This window comes from Caretta caretta, chromosome 1 (assembly GCF_965140235.1).
Source record: "Caretta caretta isolate rCarCar2 chromosome 1, rCarCar1.hap1, whole genome shotgun sequence".
Classification (NCBI taxonomy): Eukaryota; Metazoa; Chordata; order Testudines; family Cheloniidae; genus Caretta; species Caretta caretta.
In genome coordinates this window covers 97,863,485-97,878,203 of record NC_134206.1, presented here as the reverse complement: position 1 = coordinate 97,878,203, position 14,719 = coordinate 97,863,485, and the positions used below count along the sequence as shown (strand labels likewise).

General features: G+C 43.6%; 1 protein-coding gene across 1 annotated transcript in view; it reads left to right on the top strand.

Moving 5' to 3' along the window:
• Positions 1 to 14,719, top strand: part of UGGT2 (UDP-glucose glycoprotein glucosyltransferase 2) — a 287,095-nt gene that overhangs the window by 98,251 nt on the left and 174,125 nt on the right. Inside the window, exon 12 of the mRNA XM_048853522.2 lies at positions 13,250 to 13,400. Coding sequence (XP_048709479.2) covers positions 13,250 to 13,400 — 151 coding nt within the window. The remainder of the gene's footprint in view (positions 1 to 13,249; positions 13,401 to 14,719) is intronic.

The window sequence follows — 14,719 nt, the reverse complement described above, 5'->3', positions numbered from 1 at the left end:
TATACTTTTTAAGCATTGTGCATCATGTGAGGTGTCTGTTCCAAATAGTGACCCCCTCCTCCCCATGCTGCCTTTTGTGTCTTTATGAGGGACATAGAAAGGAGAGGTGCAGTGTCTGTCATTATTTCGAGAAAAGAATGAAGGTCTTCAGAAATCTGCTCCTCATACATCTCATAGAGCTGGCCGTAAGGCCTACCTCAGACCCAGGGCCCTCAGTTGTATGCCCTGCTGCCTGCCCGCAGATGCTTTGGACAGAAGCCTGGATTTAGTTTCTTCTCCACAGAGAAAGAGGGGTCAGTCTTCTTTTGCAGGGCCTCCACTGAATCAGGATCCATAAGATAGACTACAGCCACAGAAGGGTTCCTCTTGTTCTTCACAAAAGGACTTGGAACATCATCAGGACTCTTCAGGTATTCAGGGTAGAGCTGGGCCATCAATCTGTCTCCCTGGTACTGCAGCAGGGACATACCAGTACTGTGCTGTCAATTCTGGTACCAATGGATTCTGTTTCGGCATCAACTTTGTTAGTACTGACAACAGCAAACGCTTATGAGGCAGCTAAGGAATTTGCTCTGCCTTCCATCTCAACCTCTCCTGTGGTACAGGAGTCCACCACGGTGGCTTCGCTGTCCTGGGCCTGTCTGGCTTCTCAGTTCTGGTGCAGAGACTGTTAGTAGTGCCAGTATCAGTACCAGTTCACTAATGTGGCACAGATATGGCCCCAGTACCATCTTCAGCACCAGCACACACAATGTCCGCACTAGTATGGCCTTCGACCTCAGTACTGATCGTTCTCTCTGGCTCGTTGTTTGTGGCCTCGCTACTGGAATGTTCGTCGTAGTGTGTACTGATTACAGTTTATACCCTGACACTGTCTACAAGGTCTTTCCACAGCTACATTATCAACATCAGTACTATAGAGGATCAATTTATGATGCCATACCTTCAGTGTCTTGGGATGCATTTGTGATACCATCCCTAACTCGGTATCGATGTTGGCGTCTTCACAATGGGCTACAAATAAGTCAGGTCAGCTAGTGGCCCCATCACGTTTGGCAACCCCCAATACCAACTGACTACTTTGACAGCTCGTCGCAGTTGGGTTCAGGGTCTTCCAGAACTTCCCCATCCCCTCTTTAGGCACAATCAGTCTAGTAAGTCGTCTGGGTTCTCCTAGCAGGAGATTATGTATACTGGCAGTGGGACCAATCATATAGCAGAGATAGATTGTAGCAGCCTGGTACTTATTGGCTGCCTATGCCATATGCTCTCCCCCGGTGGCTGTTTTAGAACTGCTGGGGTGTTTCCCAAGCTCCAAGGTTTTGATCACTGGTTCAGTCAAGGGGAAGGTTGCCAGAGTATTTGGCAAAGCAGTTTCCAGAGCCACCTAGATTGGAAGCACACAGAGAAACTATTCCCCATGAGCAGCCAGTGCTGCAGGAGGAACCAGTTGTACCACAGGAGGATCCATCGACTACTGTTAACCGGACTTCCTCACCTGTCGACTCAATGATCCCACACTATTCTCCGGTTCCAGAGGATTTTAAGTCTTATAAGGGCCTTCTGAGGAGACTGACTGAGGCTTTAGGCATTCAATCTGAGCTTGTGCAAGAGAGCACTCACAAGCTTTTGGAAATTTTCCAGGTGGCTGCCCGAGGAGGGTAGCCCTCCCAATTAATGAGGCTCATCTAGAACTGGCAAAGACCTTATGGCACATACCAGCCTACTTAGCTTCTATAGCTAATCACACAGATAACAGTATTGTGGCCCATTGCAAGACTTCAGGTGTTCTTATTCCCATCCTGCCTCAAACTCCCTGCTAGTTGTGGCTCTCTGTGGTGGGGCAGTGCCCCACCCCCAGGCAAGATAGGTTTACAGCAGGCCAGAGCGGCTGCGCAAGGCGGCAGGAAATCAGGGAGGGCCTGTTAGAGATCCAATCAGGGCTGAACAAGAGGCAGCCAATCGGGGCCACGCTAGGCCCTAAATAAAGGCTGTCCAGGAGAGAAGCAGTCAGTCTCTCCCAGGCCTTCAGAGGGTAAAGGTCTGTTTCCTGTTTGAGGAGACTAGCACCAGGGACAGCGCAGTAGTGGGCAGGCGCGGGGAGCAGAAGGGAACTCCAGCCTGGTACCTGCCAGGCTGCAGGCCCTGAGAAAAAGGGCCTAGCCGGTGCAAAGGGGCCGGAGGGGAAACAACCCAGGGAGAGAGACAGACAAAGGGAGAGAAGGAGGGCAAGCAGTAAGGCTGCCGCCAAAGGGTCCCTGGGTTGGGGACCCAGAGTAGAGGGCGGGCCTGGGTCCCCGCCTTGCACTTATGCCCGGCTGTTAGACTTGGCCATAGCGGACTGCACCCAGCCTCTGACAGAAGGGGTTAGACTTTGGGGGTGTGGTTGGCCACATTGGCTGGGGCTAAGCAGAAGGATTGCTGTTAACTCCCCGCCCCCCTCGTCCCCCCCCGGACAGGAGTGAGCATGGACTAGGGGGCACTGCCGGAGGGCAGCGTCCTGAAGAGGACGCCGCGAAAGAAGGGAGCAACGCGGGTCCAGATGCCAACAGAGGGCGAAAGACGGACGGGACATCACCAATGGAGGGCGCTCCACATGGATTGAGGTAATTCCCAGACATGCCACTGGGAGGTGCTGTGGTGGTGAGTCCCAACCCCGTCACACTCCCAGTGAGATATCGCATCAGGGAAGATTTAAATAAACTTTCAAAGAAAAAGAGCCAAAGAGACTTCCATTTATTTGGAAGAAAAAAATATTCCAACTCCTCTCTGCAGATGCAGATAGCAAACCAGCAGGCACTGCTAGCTAAATGTGACTTTGTAAACTGCGACACAGCGTCAAGAAGGAATATAAGGCTTTCCTGGTAAAAGATTGTATGGTAGCCAAGACATCGCTCCAGTCTCACAGTTACAAAACTCGGGCATAGCCTTGGACCTCCAGCAAACCATGAAGGACATCTGATTTGTTGGTCAGTTTTTATTTTTGTACACAACTGATGAAACTACATTCATTGAAAGACTCTTGTACTACACTTCATTCACTGGGATTCTATGCAGACCCCTGCAGCTATAGTATCAAAATAAATACTATAGAGGATCTTTATACCCACCAACGCAGTGTAATTTTTCAAGAAGAAAGCACAAATCACAGAGAAGGATCTGCTCAACACTGCCAGCTTGTTCTCAGTCAGCTGTGGCTAAGCAGCCCATGTGAGTTCTCCTTCGAGGACAGCAATAAATCATTGGTGATCTTCCTGCTCACCACCCCACATCCCCATTTGGGGACAGAGTATCCCATTTCCTCAGTGCTTAGGAAGCCATAATGTCAGCAAAATGGGTCCTAAGCACTATGAGGTTGGGATATTGTATCCAGCACCTTTCCACCCTCCTTTCCCTTCCATCTATCCCGTCCCTTTTCATGGACCCATTTCATGAGTCATAATGGCTCCTTCAAGAAGTTTGGACTTTGCTCAGTGTAGAGGCCATAGAAGAAGTTCCTCTTCAACATGGTAGAAAGAGGTTTTACTCATGATACTTTCTTGATCCCCAAGTCCAACGGGGGTGTGAGACCCCATAATGGACCTTCGAAATCTCAACACGATGATCAAGTGTATAAGATTTCATCAGGTTTCCCTAGCATCGGTCGTTCCTTCCCTAGATCACAATGACTGATTTGTAGTCTTCAATCTGCAGATACCTATTTCTACATGGCAGTACAGACAAGTCACAGGAGGTTTCAGAGATTTGTAGTAGCAGGCCAACAGTATCAGTACACAGTCTTTCCCTTTGGCCTGTGCTTGGTCCCACCAGTATTAATCAACTGCATGGCGGTGGTGGCGGCCTACTTGAGGAGAAAGGGAGTATAAGTAGTCCCATATCTGCATGATTGGTTAGTGTGATACAGATCCAAACATCAGGTTCTTCACCGAGTCTAGTTTATCATCTATCTCTTAGATTGTCTGGGATTCATGCTGCACAAAGAAAAATCCACAGTAGTCCCAACACAGAAAATCGAGTTCACTGAGTCTATGAACATGATGTTTTTTCTCCCTCAGGACAGATTTTAGATCATTTACCAATTCTCTCTCTCTCTCTCTCTAATCATACCCTACTTCTGTGGTCCAAGTATGTTTAAGGTTACTAGGCCACATGGCCTCATGTAGTTAAGTGACCCAATGTGCCCAACTGCACCTGTTCATCATTCAAGGGTGGATGAAGTCAGTCAGTTGACCAAACAGACACCCCTCAGACAAGTTGGTTCGGATTCCTCCTGTGGTCCTAAGTTCCCTAAAATGGTGGATGGATCAGAACAACATATCTGGAGATGTACCTTTTTTATCACCTCCTTCCTTCCAAGATAATCATTACCAATGTCTCTCTGATAGGGTAAGACCCTCACCTAGTGGGTTGTGACCTCCAAGCATTATGTACAGGGCATGAATTGACTTTTTGCATTGTTGTTCTCATTTATATGAAGACACTGAACTTCAAAAAGGCAGACTTCAACCATCTAAGAGAAATAGTAGGCAAGGTCCCACAGAGACGCCAATTAGGAGGAAGAGGAGTGGAAGGGGACTGGCAGTTCCTAAAAGATGTAATATTAGAGGCTCAACATCATGCTGTTCCAATGCAGTAGAAAGATAAGAAGAGCCACAGGATGCCCATTTGACTGCACAGTGAGGTTTTCAGCTATCTAAAAACCAAAGAGGATACATAAAGGAAATTGAAGGAGGGGCATATCACCAAGGAAGCATACATGAGAATAGCACAAGCATGTAGGGACAAAATCAGGAAAGGCAAGGCAAGGAATTAGTTACAACTGGCTGAAATGTAAGAGACAAGAAGGGGTTTTACAAATATCTCAGACAAAGAAGAAAGATCAGGGATGGTGTGGGTCTGCTGCTCAATGGAGAAGGTGAGCTAGTAATGGAAGATAAGCAGATGGAGCTGCTCAATGCCTGCTTTGTGTCAGTCTTCACAGAAAAAAATAACATGTAACCAGATGACTAATGAAGTTATCACAGACAATAAAGAAGAAGGCATGACTTGCATGCTATCAGAATAAGTAAAGAATGAGTCAAAGATACTCTGACTAATTTGAATGAATTCAAGTCAGCAAGGCCTGATGCTGTTCACTCCAGGGTGCTGAAGGAATTAGCTGAAGAAATCTCGGAGCCACTGGCAATAATATTTGCAAACTCGTGGGTGACAGGAGAGGTCCCAGAAGACTGGTGAAGGGCTTATGTAGTGCCCATCTTTTTAAAAGGGGGAAAAGGAGGAACCAGGGAACTATAGACCAGTCAACCTGGCCTCTATACCTGGGAAGCTACTAGAACAATGAATAAAGCACTCAGTTTGCAAACACCTGAAGGATGAAGTGGTGATCACTAGCAGCTAGCATGGATTTACTAAACACAAATCATGCCAAAACCAGCTTGATTTTCTTATTTGAAAAGGTAACTGGTTTGGTGGACTGGGGGAATGTGGTAGACATAATACAGCTGGACTTTATTAAGGCTTTGACACAATCCCCCATGAAATTCTCATAAGTAAGCTGGAGAAATGCGAGCTCAGCAGAACTACCATTAGGTGGATACATAATTGCTTAAAATGCATACAAAGAGAAAGACGTTGGATAGGAAGGAGATCTTAAATGAGGTTCCACAGAGATCTGTTCTGGGTCAGGTGTTCATTAACATCTTTATTAATGACTTGGATGTAGGTGTAGAGAGCATACTGATCAAATTTGCAGATGACACAAAGCTGGGGGGTTGCAAACACTTTGGAGGTTAGAGTTAACATTCAAAGATACCTTGATAAACTGGAGAACTGGACTATAAACAACAAAATGAAATTCAACAAAGACAAATGTAAGGTGCTACACTTAGGAAGAAAAACCAAATGGACAAATACAGAATGGGAGATAACTGGCTTGGAAGCAGCATTTCTGAGAGGGATCCAGGAGTTGTAGTGAATCACAACCTCAACAGGAGTCGCTTTTCTTGCAACAGCATCATATTGACAAGTGCAGTTTTGGGTTGCATTAACAGGGGCATAGCATGCAAGTCATGGGAGGTGGCAGTGCCATTTTACTCGGCACTGGTTAGGCCTCAGCTGGAGTACTGTGTCCATTTTTGGTCACCACTGCATAGAAGGGATGTAGAGAAGCTGGAAAGGATCCAGAGGCAAGTGATAAAGATGATCAAAGGATTGGAATGCAAGCCATATGAGCAAAGGCTGAAGGCATTGGGTATGTTTTGTTTGGAAAAGAGGAAATTAAGGGGGGGACATGATAGCAGTGTTCAAATACTTGAAAGGCTGCCATAAAAAAGATGGGCGGAAATTTGTTCCCTCTTGCCACAGAGGACAGGACAACAGGCAATGGGTTCAAATTACAGCATAGCAGATTTAGAGTAAATCTCAGGAAAAACTTTCTAACTGTAATAGCAGTAGTACAGTGGAACAAACTGCCTAGGGAAGTAATGGAATCTCCTTCACTGGAGATTTTCAAAAAGAGTCTGGATAGCTGTCTGTCTTGGATGGTTTAGACACAACCAATCCAGTAGTTTTCAACCTTTTTTCATTTGCAGCCCCCTAAAAAATTTCAAATGGAGATGTGGACCCCTTTGGAAATCTTAGACATAGTCCATGGATCCCAGGGGTCTGCAGACCACAGGTTGAAAACCACTGTTCTATGGTAGCAAAAAATTTTCACGGATCTCTTAGACATAGTTTGCGGACCCACAGGTTGGAAACTTCTGTACTAGTTGACCCTGGTGGTCTTTCTAACCCTATGATTCTGTGGTTCTGTGCTTTTCTCCCTCAGATCACAGTTGGGCTTATCGGTCCAGTTATTGATTGACAATACAACCTCCATTTATTACCTAAATAGACAGGGAGGGGCATGCTCCAATCGGTTTTGTCAGAAGCCATGAATCTTTGGGATTTTTGCATCAAGGAAGGCATTGCTTCTATTGCCGCTCACTTAACTGAGTCTGAGAATCAGTTGGATGATCTCAGCAGGAGGTTCTCTCAGAATCACAAATGGTCCCTCAAGAACATCATGCTTCCAACTCTGGGGTATTGAGTCAGTCACCAGTTTGCAATGAAAGACAAGAAATGCTGTCAGTTTTGTTGCTGAATAGATCACAGTTCAGGTTCGCTGACCAACACCTTTCTTCTGAGATGAGAACTGAGTCTCATGTATGCCTTAACCCCCTAGTCCTTGCCCGACAACTGATCCTCAAATTGAAACAAGAGCCACACCAAATTAATTCTTATCGTGCCAGTTTAGTTGAGATAGTGTGGTTCTCTGATCTTCAGGTTCTTGACTCACCCTTCAGAGTCTCCATCTCTTCTTTCAGACCTTCTGTCCCAGCAACATGAACGGGAGCTGCATCTGGAACCCAACAGTCTGCAACTCATGGCTTGGCTGTTGATTGATTAAATCAAGCTGAGAAGGACTGCTCAGTGGCAGTTCAGGAAATATTGCTTAATATGAGAAATCAGTTCACTAGATCCACTTATTTGGCTAAGTGGAAACGTTTTCAGTCTGGCCCACTCTTCAGGGAATACATCCAGCAGAAGCTAAGATTCAGAACATTTTAGAGCACCTGTGCCTTCTCAAATCCTTGGGTCTTTCTCTAAGTTCCCTGAGAGTCTAATTAGCAGTGATCTCAGCTATCCAGCCATCGAGAGAGCTTTTTTTCCAACTTCATGGTCATAGATTTTTAAAAGGGATTGTCTGGCTTTTTCCTCCTGTTAAAGGTACAGTAGCACTTTGGGACCTTAACATTATATTAGCTGCATTGATGGGGTCCTCCTTCTGAGTTTTTGGCCACCTATTCTTGGCCCCATCTGTGTCAGAAGATATCCATTCTCATTAGCATTACATCAGGCGGAAGAGTGGGTGAGCGTCAAACTGTGAAAGCAGGACCGCAATATATGCTGTTTGAGACCACATCCTAAATTTCTGACTATGGTAGTATTGGCTTTTCATTTGAACAGGACAGTAAACGTACATGTTTTTCAGCAAAGGAACACTCAAATAGGGATGCAGAGCTTTGGTACTTTGGATGTAAGGCAAGCACTGGCATTCTAAATGGACAGGACCAAACCTTTCAGGCTGGCTCCTTGGCTCTGTTTTATATGCTGACAGAACGAGAGGTCAAGCAGCACAGACAAATTCCATATGGATTAGTTCCTGTGACACAACAGCATACGGAGTAGTGAACACCCTTCCTCCAAAAACACTGTTAGCCCATTCAACAGCAGCTCAAGCTTCTTCAATAATTTTCTAAGGGACCTCCCCATACTGGACATTTATAGGGCTTCTACTTGGTCCTCCAGGCTTACATTCACTCATCATTATGCCATCACAACTGCTTCAAGATCTAATGCAAATTTGGGGGCACAATAGTGCAGTCACTATTTAAATAGACTCCTAATGGTACTGCTTGTGAGTCACCTGTGCAACTTCTCGAAGGAGAAAAACGATTGCTTACCTATATTGTAACTGTTGTTCTTCCAGATGTGGTTTCACACGTCTATTCCATGACCCACCTTCTATCCCCTCTGCATCAGAGACTTGAGTCAATGGATTCCAGTGTGAAGATACTGAGGGGAGTCGGGGTAGCGCTGCCCTTATATAGTTTCAGGAGGGACTATGATAGGTACTGCTGGAGAAAACCCTCCAGCTCCTGTGCACTGGGCATACACATAACTGACTGGATCACATCTCAAACAATAGTTACAATACAAGTAAGTAACTGTTCTTTATTGTGAGTAGTACCTTACGTGAAAAAAAAAATCAGTCTTCATGTTTGAGTTCCTCCATATTTTTTAAACTAACAAAATCATCCAAAGCACAGATGGTGATGGGGGACTTCAGCTACTCAGACATCTTTTGGGAAGATAGCACAGCAAGGCACAGATTATCCAACAAGTTCTTGGAATGTATTGGAGACAATTTTTTAATTCAGAATGTGGAGAAAGCTACTAGGGGAGAGGCTATTCTAGATTTGATTTTGAGAAATAGGGAGGAACTGGTTGAGAATTTGAAAGTGGAAGGCAGCCTGGGTGAAAGTGATCATGAAGTTATAGAGTTCATGATTCTAAGAAATGGTAGGAGGGAGAACAGCAAAATAAAGACAATGGATTTCAAGAAGGCAGACTTTAGCAAACTCAAGGAGTTGATAGGTAAGATCCCATGGGAAGCAAGTCTAAGGGGAAAAACAATTGAAGACAGTTGGCAGTTTTTCAAAGCGACATTATTAAGGGGACAAGAGCAAATTTTTCCACTGCTTAGCAAAGATAGGAAGTATGAGAAGAGACCACCCTGGCTTAATCAGGAGATCTTCAATGATCTAAAAATAAAAAAGAGTCTTACAAAAAGTGGAAACTAGGTCAAATTACAAAGGATGAATAAACAACTAATAAACAACTAACACAAGTATGTAGGGACAAAATTAGAAAGGCCAAGGCACAAAACAAGATCAAACTAGCTAGAGCCATAAAGGATAACAAAAAACATTCTACAAATACATTAGAAGCAAGAGGAAGACCAAGGACAGAGTAGGCCCATTACTCAATGAGGGGTGGAAAATAATAACGGAAAATGTGGAAATGGCAGAGGTGGTTAATGACCTCTTTGTTTCGGTTTTCACCAAGACTGGTGGTGGTGTTTGGATGTCTAACGTAGTGAATACCAGCGAAAATGAGGCAGGATCAGAAGAGGCTAAAATAGGGAAAGAAGAAGTTAAAAATTACTCAGACAAGTTAGATGTCTTCAAGTCACCAGGGCCTGATGAAATGCATCCTAGAATACCCAAGGAGCTGACTGAGGAGATACCTGAGCCATTAGCGATTATCTTTGAAAAGTCATGGAAGACTGGGGAGATTTCAGAAGACTGGAAAAGGGCAAATATAGCACCAATCTATAAAAAGGGAAGTAAGGACAACCCGGGGAATTACGGACCAGTCAGCTTAACTTCTGTTCCTGGAAAGATAATGGAGCAAATAATTAAGCAATCAATTTGCAAACATCTAGAAGGTAATACTAAGGTGATAAGTGACAGTTAGCATGAATTAGTCAAAAATAAATAGTGTCAAACCAACCTGATAGCTTTCTTAGACAGGGAAACAAGCCTTGTGGGTAGGGGGGAAATGGTAGATGTGCTATATCTTGACTTTAATAAAGCTTTTGATACTGTCTCGCATGACCTTCTCATAAACAAACTAGGGAAATGCAACCTAGATGGAGCTACTATAAAGTGAGTGAAAAACTGGTTGGAAAACCATTCCCCGAGCGTAGTTATCAGTGGTTCACAGTCATGCTGGAAGGACATAACAAGAGGCGTCCCACAGGGATCAGTTCTGGGTCCGGTTCTGTTCAATATCTTCATCAATGGTTTAGATAATGGCATAGAGTACACTTACAAAGTTTGCGGACGGTACCAAACTGGGAGGGGTTGCAAGTGCTTTGGAGGATAGGATTTTAATTCAAAATGATCTGGACAAACTGGAGAAATGGTCTGAAGTAAATAGGATAAAATTCAATAAGGACAAATGCAAAGTACTCCACTTAGGAAGGAAGTCAGTTGCACACATACAAAATGGGAAATGACTGCCTAGGAAGGAGTACTGTGGAACGGGATCTGGGTGTCATAATGGACCACAAGCTATATATGAATCAGCAATGTAACCCTGTTCCAAAAAAAGCGAACATCATTCTGGGGTGTACTAGCAGAAGTTTTGTAAGCAAGACATGAGAAGTAATTCTTCCGCTCTACTCTGCGGTGATTAGGCCTCAGCTGAAGTATTGTGTCCAGTTCTAGGTGCCACATTTCGGGAAGGATGTGGACAAGTTGGAGAGAATCCAGAGAAGAGTGACAAAAATGATTAAACGTCTAGAAAACGTGACCTGTGAGGGAGAATTGAAAAAATTGAGTTTGTTTCCTCTGGAAAGGAGAAGACTGAGGGGGGACATAACAGTTTTCAAGTTTGTAAAAGGTTGTCACAAGGAGAAGGGAGAAAAGTTGTTTTTCTTAGGCTCTGAGGATAGGACAAGAAGCAATGGGCTTAAATTGCATCAAGGGAGGTTTAGACATTAGGAAAAACTTCCTAACCATCAGGGTGGTTAAGCACTGGAATAAATTGCCTAGGGAGGTTTTGGAATCTCCATCACTGGAGATTTTTAAGAGCAGGTTTAGACAAACACCTGTCAGGGATGGTCTAGATCAGAGGTGGGCAAGCTACAGCCCGCAGGACTGTCCTGCCCAGCCCCTGAGCTCCTGGCCAGGGAGGCGAGCTCCTGGCCGGGGAGGCTAGCCCCCGGCCCCACCCCTGCTGTTCCCCCTCCCCTGCAGCCTCAGCGCACCGTGCCACCAGCGCGGAAGGGGGCTGCACTGCGGGGGCAGGGGAGAGCAGGAAGGGAGGCTCACCTGCAGCCTCTTGGGAGCAGGTGGGCAGTGCGGGTGGCAGGAATGTAGGCGGAGGACTCAGGAGGAGCACCGGGCGTCCACACAGCCTGCCGGAGAGAAGTGGCGCTTTCAAGGGGAAACCGCCACTTCCCTCCTGCTACGCGGCTGCCCCTGGTCCTCCTGAGTCCTCTGCCCATGTTTGCTGGGTCTCATTCTGAAAGGGGCTTTAGAGGGGGTTTGGATCGGGGGTGGGGTCCCGGGGGGCCTATCTGGGGTGTGTGTGGATAGGGGTCGGGGCAGTCAAGGAGCAGGGGGGATTGGATAGGGGGCGGTATCCCAGGAGGGGGCGGTCAGGGGACAAGGAGTAGGGGGAGTTGAATGGGTCGGGAGCTCTGAGAGGGTCAGTCAGGGGGCGGGAAGTGGGAGGGCGGATAGGGTTAGATTTTGGAGAGGCACAGTTTTCCCTACATGGCCCTCCATACAGTTTTGGAACCCTGATGTGGCCCTCAAGCCAAAAAGTTTGCCCACCCCTTGTCTAGATAATACTTAGTCCTGCAATGAGTGCAGGAGACTGGACTAGATGCCCTTTCGAGGTCCCTTCCAGTCCTATGATTCTGTGATTCTATATCTTCGTACAGGACCATCATCCACTAATTTAATTCAATATATGATCTTTTTGAAGCGGTCTTCCTTCAAGAGTCTAATGCTACAAAAAAGCTGTTGCTACTTTTTTTAGAAGTAGATTTGAAATTGATTAATCTCATACTGAAATATGAAAATCCAGAATGGCTCTTCTTTTATTTTGTCTTGGGTAATTTCTCTTTGATATTCAGAGATAGAATTTACCTCATTAATGCAAAGTACTATGTAACTTGTATATTGCACGTTAAGACTTTTTTAGTCTTATATTTATAGTCAATGAAAGGAATCAACATGGCTTTTTCAAGTGTGCCTTTGGCTTACCGGTTCAGGAATGATGGTGGACATATGATTGCTCAGGCTAGTTGTTTGTCAAGGTGCCATGGCTTTTCAGAGATTCTGCAGTGTTTTTGATTTTTTTAAAAAAAGTAGTGATTACTTAGTTGTCCTGTATTGAGCTCCTTCAGCTTTCTTGTATTTAAAAAAGCCCTTTACCTTATGGTAACAAAAGTAATTTTCTAAATCTGATCCAAGTATATAAGTGATGCTGTACTATCATCCTTAATCCAGTCAGCAAAGACTCTGTCTCTTTCAGAATACTCCTTTTGTTTATATAAAAAGATGTTTGCAAATTACATGATCGCTCTAAAATCATATAATTTAGTATATAGCTTTTTTTTCAAAATAGGCCTTGTATAATTATTAAAAACATTGTATCATTATTCAATGTGATTTATGGATTTTTCCTAGTTCAATAAATGTACTGTGTGTTTACTACTTTCTTTAAAATAGAAAAACCTTAATATATTTGGGAAAAAGTTTGCTGTACCTTATTTTTCAGATAAACTGGGATTTTTGGATTTTGTGATTGACAAAGCTTTGACTTCTCCGTTTATTTCCTGTGAGAAACAGTTTGCCTTAGCCATTGCTGTGCTGCAGAAAAATGTATAAACATAGTTACAACAGTGTTTTAATGCCTTTTGAAAAGGGGTTTAAAATAATAGCTGTTTATTTTTTTAATCTAGTTTCAAGCTTTTGATTGCAGAAGGAAGGCATTTTTGGGAACATTTTTAATACTAAAAGTATTTAATACTAAAATACTAAATACTACAAACTTTTGGAATATGTTTTCCGGTATATGTCATTATAAATACTTATATGTATAACTTGTATTCTGTTTTAATACGAAGTATTTTGGAAACTCTTAAACTGGAAGGAAAAGTGCTTCATGGGCTTCATGACCTTGGAATCAAAGAGGAGGCCTTCAGCAAATTTATGAGATTACAGATCCATCCTGTGGATGACAGTTGTGCATTAGATATTCGTCATTCTTCGATAATAGTGAGTAACCAAATAACTACTTAGAATGTAGAATTTGCTATTTTGTATTTTTGAGTTATATGTCTTTTTCTTACATATTTTCTGTTGTCGGCAATTGCATTGGAATTACTAGTCAAAAACATTAAACATCAGTAAACAATGGAAAAAATTTCAGGGTAAGGGACGATGTCTGTCTATATAGCATAGACACGTACATGTTACCTCAGGATGGGATGCAGAGACAAAATTTCTAGGCACCGTTAATGTCTGCTTCTTCGAGCAGCTAGTTCTGGAACTCACAAGAGGAGACACAAGTCTTGATTTAGTACTAATTGGTACACAGGATCGGGTCCAAGAGGTGAACCACTTGGTAATAGAGATCATAATGTAATTAAATTTAACAACCTTCTCGGGGGAGGGGGGGATATCAAAGAAACCCACCATAGTATCATTTAACTTCAAAAAGGGGAACTACACGAAATGAGGAGGCTAATTAAATGGAAATTAAAAAGCCAAAATAGTGAAATACCTTCAAGCTGCATCGGAACATTTTAAAAACACCATAATAGAGGCTCAAACTGTATGTTTACCCAAAAATTAAAAAACAAAAGCACAAAAACAGTAACTGGACCCCCAAAATAATGCACCCATGGCTAAACAACAGAGTGAAAGAGATGGTGAGAGACAAAAAGACATCTTTTAAAAATTGGAAGTCAAATCCTACTGAGGAAAATAGAAAGGAATATAAATTTTGGCAAGTCAAGTGTAAAAGTACTATTAGACAGGCCAAAAAAGAATTTGAAGAGCAACTACCAAAAGGTACAAAAACAAACAGCATTTTTTTTAAGTACATCAGAAGCAGGAAGCCTGCAAAACAATCAGTGGGACCATGGGACAATGGAGATGCTAAAGGAGCACGGATAAGATAAGGCCATTCCGGAGAAGCTAAACGAATTATTTGCATCAGCCTTCACTGCAGAGGATGTGAGGAAGATTCCCACACCTTGTGCTAGTCTTTTTAGTTGATAAATCTGAGGAACTGTCCCAGTTTCAGGTGTCAATAGAGGAGGTTTTGAAACAAATGGATAAATTAAACAATAATAAGTCACCCAGGATCAGATGGTATTCACTCAAGAGTTTTGAAGGAACTCAAATATGAAAATGCATAATTACTAACTGCGGTATGTCACTTATTGCTTCAATCAGCCTCTGTTCCAGATGACTGAAGGATAGCTAATTTAATGTCAATTTTTTTAAAAAAAGGTTCCAAAGGCAATCTTGGCAATTATAGCTCAGTTAGCCTATCTTCAGTAGCAGACAAATTGTTTGAAACTATTTTC